Here is a 20,335-nt window from a genome sequence, read left to right on the forward strand (position 1 = left end):
AAGCAAATAAAAGCAGCCTTTTAAAACTGGTATTTAGGAACATAACTTAAACTTAAATAAAATAGTCAGTCAAAAAGCCTTTTAAAAAAACACTGACCTATCATTTAGCTCATGTTCACGTTTTTCATCAGAAAGATCAAAATATCTACATTGCAAGGGAGAAGAAAAAAACAACATAAAAAAAAAAATCCTTAAACAGTCTGGCAAAAAGCCTTCTGAAAAACACTGAACTATCCTTTAGCTAATGTTCACGGGTTTTTTGACCGGACAGGACTTGATTTGTGAGAGAATCTGCAAACTTTTCGGGATGATGGGTCGTCAGATGACTTCGCATGTTGCTTGTGTTTCCCGTGTTGTATCGCAGTTTACTGTGGCAGTGCTTGCACATAGTCCATTGTCTGTCCACCACCTTCTCTCCTTTTGCGTTTTTTGACACGGCGAAACCAAAATGTTTCCAGACATCTGATTTAAAAGCTGCAGGGGCTGGCACAATCTCAACTTCGGGGTTGTTGTTTTCATCCTTACAAGTATCGCTGTCGGCTATGCTGGCTTGCTGTGAGCTTGTGTGGACAGCGAGCAGCGTGCAATCCTATTGGCTTAACAACGGTTGTTGTGACGACGCAGCGCAAAGGATCATGGTCTATGTAGTTAACAATGATTTGTTCCGCGGGACTGTGTTTAATCCTCTTGCTTTTTGACGGACACCTGTCCTTTTAATATTGTAACCCAACCACGACAATATCGAGACACGTTTACCACCGCGATAGCGCGATATCGTCAATATCGTTACATCCCTAATTGTCATCGATACGTACTTGATAGAACGTGGTCTCAACCGGGGCATTTGTCATAGTATTTGCACAGATGGAGCGGCATCTATGACTGGATAAGTAAAAGGACTGATAACTATGGTGTAGAACCAAAACCCAGATGTGCAGATTACCCACTGCATGCTGCACCGTGAAGCACTCGTCGCAAAAGCAACGTCCCCAGACCTGACTGTAGCATTAGAACAAGCTGTCAAAATTATAAACTACATTGTCACAACCTTTGAAGCCCCGATTTTTTACCAAACTGTCCAATGAAATGGAGTCTGAGCATCAGAGTCTGCTGCTGCATACGGAGATGCGCTGGCTGTGATGCTTTTAACCCTCTCTCATCAGAATCGGCAAAGATGTTGCCAATCAAAGCACAAGAAGAACTGTCCAAACTCCGTATGGATCGCACTTTAAAATAAACATTTGGAGAAATGTCTTCGGATGAATTTTGGCTGTATGTGGGACACGAGTACCCATCTATCTCAGAATGCGCCGTCAATGTGCTGTTGCCGTTTTCAACCTCTTACTTGTGTGAGCTAGTGTTCTCATCCCTGACATACGTGAAAAACAAAAAAAGGCAGTGCCTGTCAGTGGAGCATGATCTAGTGGAGTTGCATTATCCTCAATCTACCCCCGTATCAAGAGGCTGTGCTCGCAAAAGCAGGCACCTGTATCCCATTAAAATGCTAAATTGGCTAAAATAAGGCTACATCAATGAGGCCTTTACAAACACACCAATACCCTGATAACTCCCAAATATCAGCTTTTAAAACAATCCAACTAAGAAATCCATGTTAACATGACATTTAAAATAATCCTGTTATTCTCTGCTCCTGACGTCAAATCATGAAGAGGCATGCGTACAACACTTGTGCACATTGGATAAGATGAGTTTATGTGTTTACATGCAACAGTCAAATCAGCGTAATGTGCAAAAATCTACTCATGTTGATGTTAATTCTTACACTGTTTATGACACTTAAACTGATAAAGGAACACGTTTAACACATTTACATGAACATGCACATAGTCGGCTTATTTAGCATAATCATGTAAAAATGTGCATGTAAACGTGCTCAATTTCTGTCTTCATCAGCAATCCTACTTTATCCCCAACCCCAATCAAACACTTGTGCATAATATCACCACACCATCTCATGATTCTCTAAGAATGCATCAATGTACACGTGTCATAAGGATGTATAAGGAGCATCTCACTTTGGTTGCGTTACCTCATAAATGATGTCAGTTTTAAGGTCGCTGTGTCAAACAAAAAATTGTTTGTAACTTTAAAAACAGGTGTTCAGATCCTTGCTTTCGGAATTGCAATCTGTCCAGCAGAACTTGTCCTAATCGTATGTTTACGCTAGTGTCAAAGAAGCTTGTGTGTGGTTTGTTCTCTGTACAGCAGCATGTTGTCTATACAGAGGAGTTTCGCTTACTGCCCCCTGCTGAAAACAAGTGGTACTTGAATTGCTCCAATAGTAGGAATATTCCTAATTACATGATTAATTGTATTTAATACAAAACATTTTATTTGAAGTGTTAAATTGACAGCCCTGTTAAGGATGCATCCTTTTGCACCTCACTGTATCTACTGTTTGTTTCCACAGTGTTGAAGATGCAGATATTGAGAGTGAAGGTGAAATCCAGTCTGAATGTAAATGATCCTGCAATGATGACGACTGTCTTACAGAAGGTGAGTTTTATAAAGTGTGCTCATCTTCAGAGTTGTACAGACCCTGCAGAAAGACCATATTAAACCAGCCTAAGGTGGTTTGCTGGCCTTCGCTGGTCTCCAACCAAGCTAGTTTTCAGCAGGTTTAGCTGGTCATCCAAGAAAAGATCCAAAACCCCTCGAGAACCATCAAACAGTGGAACCCATTCTGAGACCAGCGATCCACCTTAGGCTGGTTTAAGCTGTTTCATTCAGCAGGGAATGCAGATAATAGTCCAGACAGACTATGGGTCTCTACATGATTTAGTAACACAAGACTGTTCTATCCTCAGATTCAACAGAATCTAGTAAATCTGGGAATGTCAAAGGATGCCAAACTGGTGTGGAGAGTTCAGTCAGACGGAGCCGTCTTCCACACGGTGCAGAATAAAAATGAGTCTGCATTGTCAGTGTTATAGAGGGATAGTTCTCCCACAAATGAAAATTATTTCACCATTTAGACTACTAACCTTCCAAAATCACACTGTATGCCTTTAGTAGTTGAATGGAAAAGGAGATGTTTAGCAGAATGTTAATCTCAGTCACGATTCACTTATATAGTCTGATACATGAAAATCAAAAGAAATTTAGTCTGTAGTCTTAATCTTGTTCTTTAATCTTGTTTTAATTACATCTGATCACTTTAAAATATCCTGTGATTTTGCATTAAGTAAATAAGTACAAGTTCTACTCTTTTATTTACATTGTGAGGGGAAGATAGCAGTGATAGAACAATCAGCTCTAGTAGTGAAGTAGGTACATTTTTAACCATTTAAACCTCTAAAATCTAAATAAAATGCTTTTGTGTGTGTGCGTCTATCATGTAATGGTCAAATGTAATGGATGGTTACATTCTCAATATGTACATTCATTTCAATAAAACATTCACACCAGCGCTCTTGTTTTGCTCTTTCATCTTGATTTAACTACATTTACATTTACATTTATGCATTTGGCAGACGCTTTTATCCAAAGCGACTTACAGTGCAATTATTACAGGGACAATCCCCCCAGAGCAACCTGGAGTTAAGTGCCTTGCTCAAGGACACAATGGTGGTGGCCGTGGGGTTAGAACCTGCGACCTTCTGATTAACAGCCCTGTGCTTTAGCCACTACGCCACCACCACTCCAACTACATACAGTGAAAAATATTTTGACACAAAATTAACAACATTTTATAATTAAGACAATAACTGCAAATCCAGTAGGTGGCGCTGTCACCAAATGTATGTGATTTTGTTAGGGCATGGTCGCAATGACACATGCAAAGTTGCATATGTTAAAGCATTGTCAGTTCAATTTTATTTGTATAGCGCCTTTCACAACACACATCGTTTCAAAGCAGCTTTACAGAAGATCAGCATTAACAGATAAAACTGTAATGTCTATAATGTCGATTAATCATCATTGTGTAATTTAGATAAAATACAATTTTTAATAGTGTTTAAAAATAATTAAATAATAATTGTATTAATAACCCCAGTGAGCAAGCTGTAGGCGACTGTGGCGAGGAACACAAAACTCCATAAGATGTTGATTAATGGAGAAAAATAACCTTGGGAGAAACCAGACTTACTGTGGGGGCCTGTTCCCCTCTGGCTAACACCACCCTGACCCTAAACCAGACTCACTGTGGGGGCCAGTTCCCCTCTGACCAACCCCACCCTGACCCTAAACCAGACTTACTGTGGGGGCCTGTTCCCCTCTGACTAACCCCACCCTAACCCTAAACCAGACTCACTGTAGGGCCCAGTTCCCCTCTGACTAACCCCACCCTAACCCTAAACCAGACTCACTGTGGGGGCCAGTTCCCCTCTGACTAACCCCACCCTAACCCTAAACCAGACTCACTGTGGGGGCCAGTTCCCTCTGACTAACCCCACCCTAACCCTAAACCAGACTCACTGTGGGGGCCAGTTCCCTCTGACTAACCCCACCCTAACCCTAAACCAGACTCACTGTGGGGGCCAGTTCCCTCTGACTAACCCCACCTAACCCTAAACCTAAACCAGACTCACTGTGGGGGCCAGTTCCCTCTGACTAACCCCAGCCTAACCCTAAACCAGACTCACTGTGGGGGCCAGTTCCCTCTGACTAACCCCACCCTAACCCTAAACCAGACTCACTGTGGGGGCCAGTTCCCTCTGACTGACCCCACCCTAACCCTAAACCAGACTCACTGTGGGGGCCAGTTCCCTCTGACTAACCCCAGCCTAACCCTAAACCAGACTCACTGTGGGGGCCAGTTCCCTCTGACTAACCCCAGCCTAACCCTAAACCAGACTCACTGTGGGGGCCAGTTCCCTCTGACTAACCCCAGCCTGACTCTAAACCAGACTCACTGTGGGGGCCACTTCCCTCTGGCTAACCCCACCCTAAACCAGACTCACTGTGGGGGCCAGTTCCCTCTGACTAACCCCACCCTAACCCTAAAACAGACTCACTGTGGGGGCCAGTTCCCTCTGACTAACCCCACCCTAACCCTAAACCAGACTCACTGTGGGGGCCAGTTCCCTCTGACTGACCCCACCCTAACCCTAAACCAGACTCACTGTGGGGGCCAGTTCCCCTCTGACTGACCCCACCCTAACCCTAAACCAGACTCACTGTGGGGGCCAGTTCCCCTCTGACTAACCCCACCCTAACCCTAAACCAGACTCACTGTGGGGGCCAGTTCCCCTCTGACTAACCCCAGCCTAACCCTAAACCAGACTCACTGTGGGGGCCAGTTCCCCTCTGACTAACCCCAGCCTGACTCTAAACCAGACTCACTGTGGGGGCCACTTCCCCTCTGGCTAACCCCACCCTAAACCAGACTCACTGTGGGGGCCAGTTCCCCTCTGCCTAACCCCACCCTAACCCTAAAACAGACTCACTGTGGGGGCCAGTTCCCCTCTGACTAACCCCACCCTAACCCTAAACCAGACTCACTGTGGGGGCCAGTTCCCCTCTGACTGACCCCACCCTAACCTTAAACCAGACTCACTGTGGGGGCCAGTTCCCTCTGACTGACCCCACCCTAACCCTAAACCAGACTCACTGTGGGGCCAGTTCCCTCTAACTGACCCCACCCTAACCTTAAACCAGACTCACTGTGGGGGCCAGTTCCCCTCTGACTAACCCCACCCTAACCCTAAACCAGACTCACTGTGGGGGCCAGTTCCCCTCTGACTAACCCCACCCTAACCCTAAACCAGACTCACTGTGGGGGCCAGTTCCCCTCTGACTTACCCCACCCTAACCCTAAACCAGACTCACTGTGGGGGCCAGTTCCCCTCTGACTAACCCCACCCTAACCCTAAACCAGACTCACTGTGGGGGCCAGTTCCCCTCTGGCTAACATCATGAATATAATGCCAATATTACTTGTGTATAGTTAAAGTCATGGTTTAAAATTATTAAACTAAGTAAGTGTTAAGGGTCAGTGATTAAACATTGATTTTGTTTGAACTGTAAGATTAATGACCAAAGTCTTAAGGTCCATCCTGGATTAACTGCAGAAGTTCACATAGATGCAATTGTACTTGTTAATTGGCTGATGAAGGCTTTTGTTGGCAATAGTTAGTCTATGCATTTCATTTCAAGATCATAGTCATCAATAGACCGAGGTGATGCAGGTTGGAGTTGGCATCATGTCATCCTCTGAAGCCCATTATAATAGACTGAAGTGATATATGGCTGGCACCGGCTGCATTTAGTAATCATCATTCTGCGACATGTAGCAGTGAAGTCCAACATGAAGCAGGAATGGTGCTGGATCCAGCCGGTTCTGGAGTCCCGAGGTTGAGACAGGGAAACAAATAAAATAATATAAGCATAGATGCCATTCAATTTATTGCAGAGTTAGAGATCATGATCACTGTTTCTGGTTTCTGGTTCCGGCAGACCCAACTAAAGCAGCCTAATTGTGGGTTGGAGGATAAATTAGGTGTATGTCTGGCTAAATAGATGAGTCTTTAGTCTAGACTTAAACTGAGAGAGTGTGTCTGCATCTCGAACAGTGTTTGGGAGACTATTCCATAGTTTAGGAGCCAAATATGAAAAGGATCTTCCTCCTTTTGTGGATTTTGATATTCTATGAACTATTAAAAGGCCAGAATTTTGCGATCATAATGAACGTGATGGAATATAGCGTGACAGAAGGTCACTTAAGTACTGCGGAGACCATTCAAAGCTTTGTATGTAGTTAACAGTATTTTAAAATCAATACGGAATTTAACAGGTAACAATGTAACGATGATAAAATGGGGCTAATATGATCATATTTCTTGGTTCTCGTCAGCACTCTAGCTGCTGCATTTTGAACCAATTGAAGTTTATTTATTGATCTTGCTGGACATCCTCCCAGTAATGCATTACAATAATCTAGTCTTGAGGTCATGAACGCATGAATTAGTGTTTCGGCATCAGCAACAGAGAGCATGTGCCTTAATTTAGCAATATTTCTGAGGTGGAAGAATGCTGTTCTTCAAACATTTGTAATTTGATTTCAAAGGACAGATTGGTATCAAATATAACACCTAAGTTCTTCGCTGTTGAAGATGATGTAACAGAACATCCATCGAGAGTCAAATTATATTGTAGTGGCTTATTTTTAGAGATTTTGGTCCAATAATTAGAACCTCTGTTTTGTCAGAATTTAGTAGAAGGAAATTTCTGGCCATCCAATCTTTTATTTCATTGATTCACTCTGCTAATTTGGAGAATTGTGAAATCTCATCAGGTTTTTTCAAGAAATATTAAAGAGCAACATGCAGGTTGGACACCCCTATATAGCATAGTGTATGTTGATGATAAAACAACTAGATTTTCTGAACTGGAGTAATATATATTTAGCCATTAACGATATTTTGAGATAAATTGTGATAAAATAACTTCCGCGTCTATAACGCACTAACCGGAAGTGACGATGGGCTGAGGAGTCTGGTCAAGTTCAAGCTCAGGTTACAATGGATGCTAATGAAGAAACCGAAGTTCTCCGGTGTGGACCGAACATGCCTATGATGGCCCACAGGCCTATAATTATGAGCAAATTAAGAGTTAAAATAATTAAAAGTAAGACTTACTCTGCTAAGTCCTCGTTTCGTTGCACAGAATGTCTGCTAACGCTAGCACTTTTGTCCTCCAGTCCAGCCCACGCCAAAATCCGGTGTACACTTTGACGGTGGATTTGATTCCATCGAGTGCACCGAGGAACAGCATCAGTAATCAGCCTCACGTGGTCCTTACTCCGAAATCCCATCCGAGACTCCAACAAATCTCCAGGTCGATAATTCTCGGAGTGAAATGTGCGCCACAAACGACCGAGTGTGTGGTAACAGACGCCGCAGTGAAGTCTGCTCTCTTCACCTGCACAAAACGCACTCAAGACCGAAAAGCCTTGTTTTTTCTAGAAGGAAAATGATGGACACGATGTCCTGACAGGCTGGAATTCGTGCAACCAGCACAAACACAATAATTTACCATTATGGCTTCTCTAAAACTTTCTGTACTGCTCTAACTACATCAACACCCACAATAAGAGCTGACCACGAGCTCTTTTGTTTGCCTCGCCTCTACGCCATATGACGCGTTGATAGCGGAAAGGCGTATTCCAGAGCCTAGCACATTTTCATCAAAATCTCTACATCAAATGAGATTTCATTAGTAATTTCTACATATGTGTTTTTAAAAGACCTCTGCAGACAATATAAAGTATTAATTCAGTTATAAATTCAACCTGCATGTTGCTCTTTAAGTTGTGTATCGTCGGCATAGCAGTGGAAACTTATTCCACGATTCCTGATAAAGCATATACATGGAGAAAAGCAGAGGCCCTAAAACTGATCCCTGTGGCACTCCATATTTTACTGTTGTTTGGTTTGACAATTCCTCATTTACATAGACAAAGTGGTAGCGGTCTGCTAGATATGACCTAAACCATGCTAATGCAACTCCACAAATGCCAACATAATTCTCCAGCCTATTGAAGAGAATGTCGTGATCTATCGTGTTGAATGCAGCACTAAGATCTAAAAGCACTAGAAGAGAAATGCAGTCGCGATCAGATGATAACTCTGAGTCATTTGTAACTCTGATAAGTGCAGTCTCTGTACTGTGATGAGGCCTAAATCCTGACTGAAATTCTTCATATATAATATTTCTCTGTAGAAATGAACATATTTGGGAGGATACTACCTTTTCTAGTATTTTTGAGATAAACGGGAGATTTGAAATCGGTCTATAATTAGCCAGTTCTCCAGGATCAAGTTGTGGCTTCTTAATAAGCGGTTTGATACCATTTTAAAGTTTCTTGGGACATGCCCTAAGCATAGCGAGGAGTTAATGATATTAAGAAAAGGTTCTGAGATTACAGGGGATACCTCTTTTAAGAATCCAAGATAAGTTTTGTTAGCTCTTCATGACCTATGACAGCGAAGGATTGAAGTTGCACGTGTGGAAAATTATTAGACATTGTTTTCTGAGGTGCTATGACAGATGATTGCATAATTCCAATTTTATTTATGATTATTTCAATTTTATCTGTAAAGAAATTCATGAAGTCATTACTCTTGAGCTGTGACGTAATATCTGGTTCGGTTGAGGCTTTATTCCTAACCAATTTAGCCACAGTACTGAATAAACATCTAGGATTGTTGTGGTTATTTTCTATGAGTTTACTAAAATATGCTGACCCGGCAGCTTTTAGTGCCTGTCTGAAGCTACAGACATTTACATTTATGCATTTGGCAGACGCTTTTATCCAAAGCGACTTACAGTGCAATTATTACAGGGACAATCCCCCCAGAACAACCTGGAGTTAAGTGCCTTGCTCAAGGACACAATGTTGGTGGCTGTGGGGTTAGAACCAATGACTTTCTGATTAACACCCCTGTGCTTTAGCCACTACACCACCACCACTCCAGATACAGACACTATCCTTCCATGCACCACGAAATACTTCTAATTTTGTATTTTTCCACATGCGCTCCATTTTCCGAGCTGCTCTCTTGAGAGCATGAGTGTGATCATTGTACCATGGTGCAGGGCTTATTTCTTTACTTTTCTTTAATCGAAGTGGGCTGAAAACATCAAGGGTGCTAGAGAAGACTGCATTTACATTTTTTGTTATTTCATCAAGTTCTTCTGGGCTTTGGGGTTTATTGAGTATATGAGATAGATCTGGAAGAGTATTAGTGAAGCTATCTTTAGTGGTCGAAAGAATAGTTCTACCTGAACGATAGCGTGGTGTAGATTGAGTAACATTAGCTGATTGCAGCATGCAAGAGACGAGGTAATGATCCGAGATGTCATCGCTCTGCTGCAGAATCTCTATATTATCAACATCAACTCCATATGACAGAATTAAATCTAGCGTATGATTATGGCGATGAGTTGGTCCGGTTACATTTTGTCTGACTCCAAGAGAGTTGAGAATATCGATAAATGCTAATCCCAATGTGTCATTTTGATTATCTATGTGAATGTTGAAGTCACCAACAATTAAGGCTCTATCTACAGTAACTACAATATCTGATAAAAAAAAAATTCAAATTCACTAAGGAAATCTGAATAAGGCCCGGGTGATCTATACACTGTAGCAAGGACAAAAGATGACAGATATGTTTTATTTATATTTGACGGTGTCACATTAAGCATTATTAGTTCAAAAGACTTACATTTATATCCTGTCCTCTGAGTAACACCAAAAACTTCACTGTAAATTGTAGCAACACCTCCTCCTCGACCCTTCAGACGAGGCTCATGTTTATAACAATAACCTGGGGGAGTAGATTCATTTAAACTAATATATTCATCCGGTTTAAGCAGGTTTCAGTCAAACAGAGCGCATCCAATCTATGATCTGTAATCATTTCATTGACAATTAGTGCTTTGGTAGAAAGAGATCTAATGTTTAGTAGCCCTATTTTTATATGATGTGTATTTTTAATTTGTTTGTTTTGTTCAAGTTTGACCTTAATAAAAAAATTCTAAATGATTTAGTGAGGGTATTGTGTTTGGTAGTTTGGGGAACAGACACAGTCTCTATGATGATATCTAGGTGATACAGTCTCTATGTGTTATAGTAGTTTATGTGACCTGTGTGATGTCTCAAGGCAGCTAGCAGACATTCGGATTAACCAGTTTGTCTGCTTCCTGACCTGGGCCCCAGTTAGTCAAATACTATCATTATTAAGACTATGAGCCAAATTACTAGAGAGGAGAGCAGCACCTTCCCTGGAGGGATGGAGTCCGTCTCTCTTTAGCAGGTCAGGTCTACCCCAAAAACTCTTCCAATTGTCTATAAATCCTATTTTATTCTTCAGACACCACTCAGACATCCAGCCATTCAGTGACACTAATCTACTATAAACCTCGTCACCACGACGAGCAGGGAGGGGATCAGAGCCTATTACAGTGTCTGACATCGTTTTTGCAAATTTGCACACCTCTTTAAAATTATCTCTAGTGATCTCTGACTTGCTAAGCCGGACGTCATTAGTGCCGACATGGATAACAATTTTAGAAAATCTACGTTTAGCTTTAGCCAGCAATTGTAAATTTGATTTAATGTCAGACACTCTGGCCCCCAAAATGCAATTAACAATAGTGGCTGGAGTCTCTATTTCCACGTTCCTTACAATAGAATCGCCGATAACAAGGGCTCTTTCAACATAATTCTCAGTGGGTGTATCACTGAGTGGAGAGAATCGATTGCAAACCCTAACAGAAACTAGCATTCGGATGCGAGTCTCTAACTCATTAACCTTCTCCGTCAGCCTGACTAATTCCTTACATTTATCACATGTGAATCCCTCACTGCAGGAAGAAATAACATGAGCGGATACCATGACTTACCGCAAATTGTTTGTTGTTGCTGAGCGGTGAGGGTTTGAGATTGATGTGAATCCCTCACAAAATTGTTTGTTGTTGGTGGTGGTTGTTCTTGAGAAGCAGTGCTTTGAGATCGATGCAATAATCTGTGTACCGCAGAGGAGAAAAAAACGGGTGTGTGCCGAAAATATGTACGCAGTTTAACCGTGATAAAAATAGAACGCGGATGCAGGTGGAATATGCACGCAGTTGAATCGCGATAAGAGAATTATACGAGGGAAACCCGATGCGTGCTTAAAAATGGCAGATGTTTAAGGATTAAAGGCTGAAAACAGATATATAAGCGATGCTAAAAAACTTGCAGGCTACAAACACAGACTCTAGCTAGGCGCCAGCAGCAACTGGTAAAATACACGCAGATGAAACAGTAGAAAAGCGGGAAAACCTGAAACGCGGTAAAATGACAAAGGATATAACGATGAACGATGAATATAACGATGAACGTTCGAGAATAAGATTATGCAATGCTAAGCAGCCTAAGCAGGCTACAAAAAAACTCTCATGCAGTGTGTCGTCGGCAACAGGAAGTCCAGTCAATATATACTTTAAAAAAGTGTCTGCCAAATGAATACATGTAATAAATGTATATATATATTAATATATATGTTAAAGATTTCTAATTTTAATTGAATGGAAATGTGTTATAAAATTGAAAGAACTAGAGAATAAAATGTTTTTGAGGAACTTAAATGGGCTTGTAGTTTTCCTGCTTATTTGCATTTTATAGTATCAGATTTACTGCACAATCAGACTTGATTTGCAATTTATATTGAACATTAACATTTGACATTTACATTTTCTTCTGTCCTTATCTGACTGTTTGTTCTGTTCTCACAAACCTCAGATGAAGGACACAAATCACCACAAGATCAAATCAATCTCTCTTTTTTCAGTTTTAAGGAACAAGGGACGTGATCTCATCTTGTTTATCTACCGTGACTGTGTTTTAGAGCACTTCAGAAGACTGGGGCTAGTTGTCACACTTTAAACTCTAGTGAATATTTCTCAGGGTCTAATCTAATCTAATCTAATCTAATCTAATCTAATAGAATAGAATATATTTACTCAGTGTATATTAAATGAACACCGCTGAAGATCTTTGTTTGATTACACCAAACATGTTTTTTTACTATAGGTTCATGCATCTCATCGGGTCTCTCCAAACAGTTTGTCTTTGTTAATGAACTAAAAACATATGATGATGCCCAGAGCTTCTGCAGAAAACATCACAATGATCTGGCCACTATTGAAGACATGACAGATCTGAATGATCTCCAGAACACTGTGAGCGGGATTACAGAAACATCTGCTTGGATCGGACTGAAGAAAGAAGATCCTCCTCTCTGGTATTGGTCCCTTAACAACAGGGAATTCTACAGGGAAGGAGAAGCCGAATATAGAAACTGGGGAACTGGACAGCCGGATAACTGGGGAGGGAATGAAAACTGTGTTGCCATCGATGATGGGGGGAAATTCTGGGATAGGTCATGTTCTTCCCAAAGGCAGTTCATTTGCTATGATGGTAAAGACACAATACATTTATAAAATAATGTGTGCATGTCAAACTATTTCCAATATGAAACCTGTTGTTCTGACCATTTAGATTTTTTAGATCATTATTTTCATGCAACTAAACACTTCTTTATTTCTCATTTTAATAGTTTAAGTATTTAAAAAAAATATTACTTTTAAACATTCCTTTACTTTGTATGAAAAAATACAACATGTTTCCAAAATTAAATAAGTGGCTTTAATCTGTAAATGTACAAAAGCCAAAGTAAATTATTAGAATATTATCTGTAAAATATTTCCTCTTTTTTCTACCCAATATTAGAATATGTAAGAAATAGTTGAGCAACTTTAATTTGTTTTCTGGTCACAATAATTATGTTCTAAAGCTGCTTTTCAGGAAATAGTGTCATAACCAGTAAGCAAGCTTAAGACAGTCATAATGATGAATAATCAGAAAGATACAAAATGTTCACAAACTTCTTATGAATGAATATGTACAAGAAAGGAGAAAGTTCAATCTTAGAAAGTTCAACTATATGCAGATTTCTTTTTATGACTTGCTGTAAAAATACATTTTGTAACATATTATAACTCTGAATTTTGCCCCAGTTTGGAAACTCCTGGTGTAATAAATAAAGATTCAAAAACAATTATAATGTGTCACGACACAGAACACGTCAACTTCTCAAAAGTATTTCATGTCAACATGATCTCTTATTGTTATTAGGAAATGTGAATGTTGCACAGAGGTACGTGTTTATCAATCAAAAAATGACCAGGAACGACGCTCAGACGTACTGCAGAACGACACACACAGATCTGGTCAGTATCAGGAACCTGGAGGAGAACCAGCAGGTCCAGGCACTAGTACCAGCAGGATATTATGTCTACATCGGCCTCTATAAAGAATCTTACAGATGGTCAGACAACAGCAGTTCTTTATTCAGACGCTGGTCTTTAAATGAGCCTGACAACAGCGGACCGTGTGTTGAGCACATATTTCAGCTGAACGCATGGAGAGATCAGATCTGCAGCACAGCAAGACCGTTCATCTGCACCAGTGGTGAGATGCTTTTATATCAGTTTCTGGTGGTTTTCCCATTCTACTATCAGAGCAGTTCAAGCTTGAAGTACCACCTGAATGCAAAGCGAGTTCACAGTCAGCCCAGCCCATTATATTATGGATTAATTTGCCTGTATAGAATAGAGCAGTGGTATCCAAAGTGGGTGCCGTGACAACTGACTAGGGGTACCGCAGAATTTAAACAGCCTAAAATAACTATCGTACCATATAATAGCCTTTTACAGCATGCATTTTAAAATATATCAAAACACCAACATATGAGCATGTCCAAACAAAAATAAATAAGAGAAAAAAAACACTGATATATTTCATACATATTTAAAGTTTAAATATTTATTTATTGCCAATTGGACTGTTCTCAGGGGAGAATCGCCCCGCCCTCTCTGCTCAGCTCCGCCCAGCTCCGCCCTTTGTAATGGTGCGTGCTCATTTTTATACACGGTTTAGCCAGCAAAGACATAGAATACTTCAAGCGACTAAAAGTACAAAATGTTAAACAGAACCAACCAATGATGTCATGTGTGCGTGTGTCCGAGAAATCTCAGGAGGCAAGCTTCTTAATAGCAGATCTAATCGCCAAATCAAAGAAGCTCCATACCATTGCTGAAACACTCATTTTACCAGCCTGCAAGAAATGGTAGGGGTAATGATAGGGGAGGACGCTGTCAAAGAAATGGACAAAATCCCGTTATCTGACAACATGATTAAACGTCGCATTGACGACATGGCTGCTGATATAGAAACTCTACTAACCGAAAAACTAAACAAAAGCGGTAAATTTGCACTCCAAATTATTATTCTATAGATTGCAGCAGACACTGTCATCTCCTGGCCAGTGTGTGATATACTGATGAGGAATTAATTATGGAGAATTTGTATTTGAACTACAGAGTCGTGCAACAGGGGAAGAAATGTATATTGTCATCGATACGTACTTGATAGAACGTGGTCTCAGTCGGGGCATTTGTCATAGTATTTGCACAGATGGAGCGGCATCTATGACTGGATAAGTAAAGGAACTGATAACTATGGTGTAGAACCAAAACCCAGATGTGCAGATTACCCACTGCATGCTGCACCGTGAAGCACTCGTCGCAAAAGCAACGCCCCCAGACCTGGCTGTAGCATTAGAACAAGCTGTCAAAATTATGAACTACATTGTCACAACCTTTGAAGTCCCGATTGTTTACCAAACTGTGCAATGAAATAGAGTCTGAGCATCAGATGTGCTGGCTGTGATCCTTTTAACCCTCTCTCATCAGAATCAGCAAAGATGTTGCCAATCAAAGCACAAGAAGAACTGTCCGAACTCCGTATGGATCGCACTTTCTAATAAAAATTGGAGAAATGTCTTCGGATGAATTTTGGCTGCATGTGGGACACGAGTACCCATCTATCTCAGAATGCGCCGTCAATGTGCTGTTGCCGTTTTCAACCTCTTACTTGTGTGAGCTAGTGTTCTATTCCCTGGCATAAGTGAAAAACTAAAAAAGGCAGTGCCTGTCAGTGGAGCACGATCTACGAGTTGCATCCTCAATCTACCCCCCCGTATCAAGAGGCTGTGCTCGCAAAAGCAGGCACCTGTATCCCATTAAAATGCTTGAGTACATTGGATAAGATGAGTTTAGGTGTTTACATGCAACGTCAAATCAGCGTAATGTGCACAAATCTACTCATGTTGATGTTAATTCTTACACTGTTTATGACACTTAAACTGATAAAGGAACACGTTTAACACATTTACATGAACATGCACATAGTCGGCTTATTTAGCATAATCGTGTAAATATGTGCATGTAAACGTGCTCACTTTCTGTCTTCATCTGCAATCCTACTTTAGCCCCAATCCCAATCAAACACTTGTGCATAATATCACCACACCATCTCATGAATTTCTAAGAATGCATCAAAGTACACATGCGTCATACGGATGCTTTTGGAGCGTTTCACTTTGGATGTGTTGCCTCATAAATTATGTCAGTTTTAAGGTCGCTGTGTCAAATATAAAATAGTTTGAAACTTTAAAAATACATCTTGAGATGCTTGCTTTCAGAATTGCCCTCTGTCCAGCAGAACGTGTCCTAATCGTATGTTTACGCTAGTGTCAAAGAAGCTTGTGTGTGGTTTGTTCTCTGTACAGCAGCATGTTGTCTATACAGCAGGAGTTTCACTTACTGCCCCCTGCTGAAAACAAGTGGTACTTGAATTGCTCCAATAGTAGGAATATTCCTAATTACGGTCCGGACACATGATTAATTGTATTTAATACAATATGTTTTATATGAAGTGTTAAATTGACAGCCCTGTTAAGGATGCATCCTTTTGCACCTCACTGTATCTACTGTTTGTTTCCACAGTGTTGAAGATGCAGATATTGAGAGTGAAGGTGAAATCCAGTCTGAATGTAAATGATCCTGCAATGATGACGACTGTCTTACAGAAGGTGAGTTTTATAAAGTGTGCTCATCTTCAGAGTTGTACAGACCCTACAGAAAGACCATATTAAACCAGCCTAAGGTGGTTTGCTGGCCTTTGCTGGTCTCCAAGCAAGCTAGTTTTCAGCAGGTTTAGCTGGTCGTCCAGCTGTTCTCTAAAAATGACAAACTGAAAGTTCCAAAACCCCTCGAGAACCATCAAACAGTGGAACCCATTCTGAGACCAGCGATCCACCTTAGGCTGGTTTAAGCTGTTTTATTCAGCAGGGAATGCAGATAATGGTCCAGACAGACTATGGGTCTCTACATGATTTAGTAACGCAAGACTGTTCTATCCTCAGATTCAACAGAATCTAGTAAATCTGGGAATGTCAAAGGACGCCAAACTGGTGTGGAGAGTTCAGTCAGACGGAGCCGTCTTCCACACGGTGCAGAATAAAAAGGAGTCTGCATTGTCAGTGTGTTAGAGGGATAGTTCTCCCACAAATGAAAATGATTTCACCATTTAGACTACTAACCTTTATAATATTCCAAAATCACACTGTGAGAAATATAAATTGTACATGCTGTCTTTAGTTTGACATCTAACTATGAATGTATGTGTGCGAATCACAGAATCACACACACATGCACGAAGAGTCCATGACCTTCATAGATGTTGTTAGTTTCTCTTGTCTTATCCTCTTTCAGAATATTTTGCGCTCCAACCAGCACATACTGTTTTCCTTGAGCTAAATATCTCAGTCGGACATAATAGATATCTAGGACTGCTTGACCTCATATGATTACCGTTCTTGTACTATTCCGGTCAACATTTCTTGTCCTTGGCTGTCTCGCAAGTCTTGCTATCACTATACTATTGGCTGTTGGTTGTTCTTTGTAATATGAAGGGAATAAATATTATGCTTGTCGTAATAAACTTGGAGTGGATTGAATAGAAACAACCGTGTGTTGTCGTTCTTTCTTCTCCCTTCATGAAGTCTTCAGATACACGGACTCCCGACTGCACTTACCTGGGCATGCACAGAAAGGGACTGAGGAATTCTTGATGGTAGAAGTGTTGTGTGCTAAACTACAACGAGATCCAAGTTTCATTCCTAACAGTTTGGGGGCTTTGTCCGGGATACCTCACAAACAGGTAGGGTCAGTTTTTTGATGAACTTATGTTGACCTGTTTGTTAGGGTATCTCTGAACCGTATAGTGTGCATGTGGTGGACTCCCTAAGGAAAAAGGGAAAATTTTTGCTCTGCTAGGATGCAGAAAGGGAGCTGATCACTCCATTTTGACCAGTGCACATCGAAAAATAAGGGTTTCTCTGCATCAGTGCGGCCCTGGTAAGGGAGCTCTAGAGGTTTAACACCTCACTAAGGTGGGAAGAGGACGGATACAGTCCTAGGGAAACAAATTAGAATTAGAATTAAAAAATATTGAACTTCCAGAACTATTGAGGAAAAAACAGCTGCATGCCCAGTTCTGCAGGCGTTGGAGGCTGTGTGTTTGGAGAATTATATGTTGTCTGTTATATGTTTGTTATTTGTTGGGACTGTTATTTGGTATTTGTTGGCATTTTGATGTACTTATGAGAGTATCCGTGGGAATTAGGACTGAAGTGTGATTGTATATGGGAGTGTGTGGTGAGTCCTTAAAAATAGAAGGAACACAGAGTGTATGTTGTATGTGCCCTATAAATAAAGGGACAAGTGTGAATACAATCCCCTGAAAGGGATACAATGAATGGAATAAATGTTGTCTAAATAAAGGAAAATTGTCTTTCATGTATTGAATGAATGTTGGGAATGAAAGCTGTCTTGTGAAACTTTAATTAAGGGAAAAGTATAAAAACGTTCAGAAATATTGGCTTTGTGGATTGATCCTGTAGGCATTAGAACTGTGTGTTGGAACTGTTATTTGTTATATGTTGATATTTGATGTGTTTGAAGAGCTATCTGTATTGTTGAGCAACAGCTGAACGTAAAAGCTTCTGAAATTATTGGCTGATTAAGTAAAGTTATGATATTTTTAGACTACAATATATATATTTACGCTCTGATATGGGAAATGTGCATGGTTACAGTCACATCTCGATGGTTCAAATTGATAAAATGCAAGTGCAACCTGGCACTCAAATAATAACATTTCCATTAGATAAATACAATCAAAAACCGCTATTGGCATGGTTGCATGGGGCAGGGCCCCTGGTTTTCAACACAATGCTAATACGCAATGAAGAACATGATAAAAGGATAGACGTCTGAAAGGAATAAACACCTACTGACCCATTACAATTTCAGAGGGGAAAATACCATCGACTGTGACTCAGCCATCAAATTACAGAAGTTGAATTACTTTTGAATTAACACTATTATAGCATAGGCATAATAGTACTGATACATGACCATAAAATTGTGACTGCGATCATGAAATTCCTATTATAATTATGTTTAACACTGCATACCACTGATGAAAATGTTAACTGTAATAATCGATCCACTAACTATGACAGAGGCACTAGCAATATGCAGAAAAAATTATTTTACCCGACCCAGTTAAGTATCTTCTACAGTACGTGAATGTTTTAAAGAAACTTACGACTTACAGTCAATTGACAGGATGGGATTATAGATTCATACAGTCCAAAACCTTAGAAATAACTGAACTGATTTTAATTGATAAAGTGCCTTTGTTGGATAAAAAAGAAAACGTTTGATCAGCCATAGAAAGGAGAAAGGAAAAAAGGAAAAAACTTAATTAGATCAATTCATGAGTAAATCCAAATCTATGGTTAAAAAGGGTGAAAGGACCCTCAGTGGGATTATAAATATATAAAACAGTCATACGAGGTGTGGAAGAAAATAAAACAATTCTGGGACAAAGGTCCTGAACAAAAAGAGACTAATCAAATGCACGCAGCGGTCTCTGTTTCAAAACAAGCCGCCTAAATATGATATTCTAGTGAACAAAGCTTTAACCCCTAAAGTCCCAAAGATACCATGCGCACTGATGTACCCAATTTAACACAATTTAAAGGGTAACTCATTCGCTGCAGCCGTGGACGTATTCGATTCAGATTCAAAGAATGATAGGAACGAAGGTACAACAGCTGTATTTCCTTTATCAAGTGCCCAGACGGATATCATATCAGTTTCAATAACATTGTCAGAGACGCTGGCTATATGCAAAGAATTACCATATATAAACCGCATACCTTTATCATCGATACAGGCACATCTAAAAGTTCATTAACAGTGCATTGCTATGAGGGCTCTATTACGGGATGCACTCTAAACTTTGTGGAAATTAATGGCATTCCTGTTAAGTGTCATATGACACCGAAATTACCCATAACATCTCCAGATAACACAAACTTTTTAAAATGCATGATTTTGTGATTTTGCCTGATTCTCCGTTCTGCCTGCTGGTCTGTGATCTGATGCATAAAAAATAAATAAATAAATAAATAAAACTTTGATTCTAACTCATTACAATTGCTGTTTCCCTCAGTATATTGTCAGTCTGTGTATACAGGAGATTGCAGAGAAGTTTGCAGCTCAACGTCTGTCAACACTTCTGCTGCGAAACAGGAAATGCTCAACATCGACCCAGCACTATGGGCTGCCCACAAAGATGAGGCGGGCCTTATTGATATCAGACCATATGTTGCAAAACTCCGCTCTGACATGTCGGTATACAGCAAAACAATACCCACTATCCAAGGAAAAGGAGGAAGGTATAGGTCCCATAATACAACAATGTCTGAGTAAAGGTATTATAAACTCTCCATTTAATACTCCAGTTAACCCAGTAAAAAAGGCTAATGGCACCTGGCGAATGACACAAGATTTAAGAAAAGTGAATGATCTGGTCATACCATTATCTCCCCTGGTGCCGGATGTG

General features: G+C 40.4%; 3 protein-coding genes across 14 annotated transcripts in view; 2 read left to right on the plus strand and 1 right to left on the minus strand.

Moving 5' to 3' along the window:
- Positions 1-16,979, plus strand: part of LOC127643210 (macrophage mannose receptor 1-like) — a 247,488-nt gene extending 230,509 nt beyond the window's left edge. For 5 of the 11 annotated variants that reach the window (XM_052125862.1, XM_052125856.1, XM_052125879.1 and 2 more), the window contains 2 exons: positions 2,432-2,517; positions 2,829-3,419. In XM_052125862.1, the coding sequence (XP_051981822.1) occupies positions 2,432-2,517; positions 2,829-2,954 (212 nt within the window). In that variant the 3' untranslated portion in view covers positions 2,955-3,419. Of the gene's footprint in view, positions 1-2,431; positions 2,518-2,828; positions 3,420-12,544; positions 12,932-13,648; positions 13,985-16,362; positions 16,449-16,781 lie in introns of those variants that run through there. The other 6 variants (XM_052125913.1, XM_052125929.1, XM_052125922.1 and 3 more) reach the window with 4 other exon arrangements.
- LOC127645778 (basement membrane-specific heparan sulfate proteoglycan core protein-like) overlaps positions 1-20,335 on the plus strand; it is a 458,523-nt gene that overhangs the window by 355,705 nt on the left and 82,483 nt on the right. The gene's annotated exons all lie outside the window — the stretch shown is intronic.
- Positions 1-20,335, minus strand: part of LOC127643276 (macrophage mannose receptor 1-like) — a 92,883-nt gene that overhangs the window by 55,526 nt on the left and 17,022 nt on the right. The gene's annotated exons all lie outside the window — the stretch shown is intronic.

This window comes from Xyrauchen texanus, chromosome 1 (genome assembly GCF_025860055.1).
Source record: "Xyrauchen texanus isolate HMW12.3.18 chromosome 1, RBS_HiC_50CHRs, whole genome shotgun sequence".
Taxonomy (NCBI): Eukaryota; Metazoa; Chordata; class Actinopteri; order Cypriniformes; family Catostomidae; genus Xyrauchen; species Xyrauchen texanus.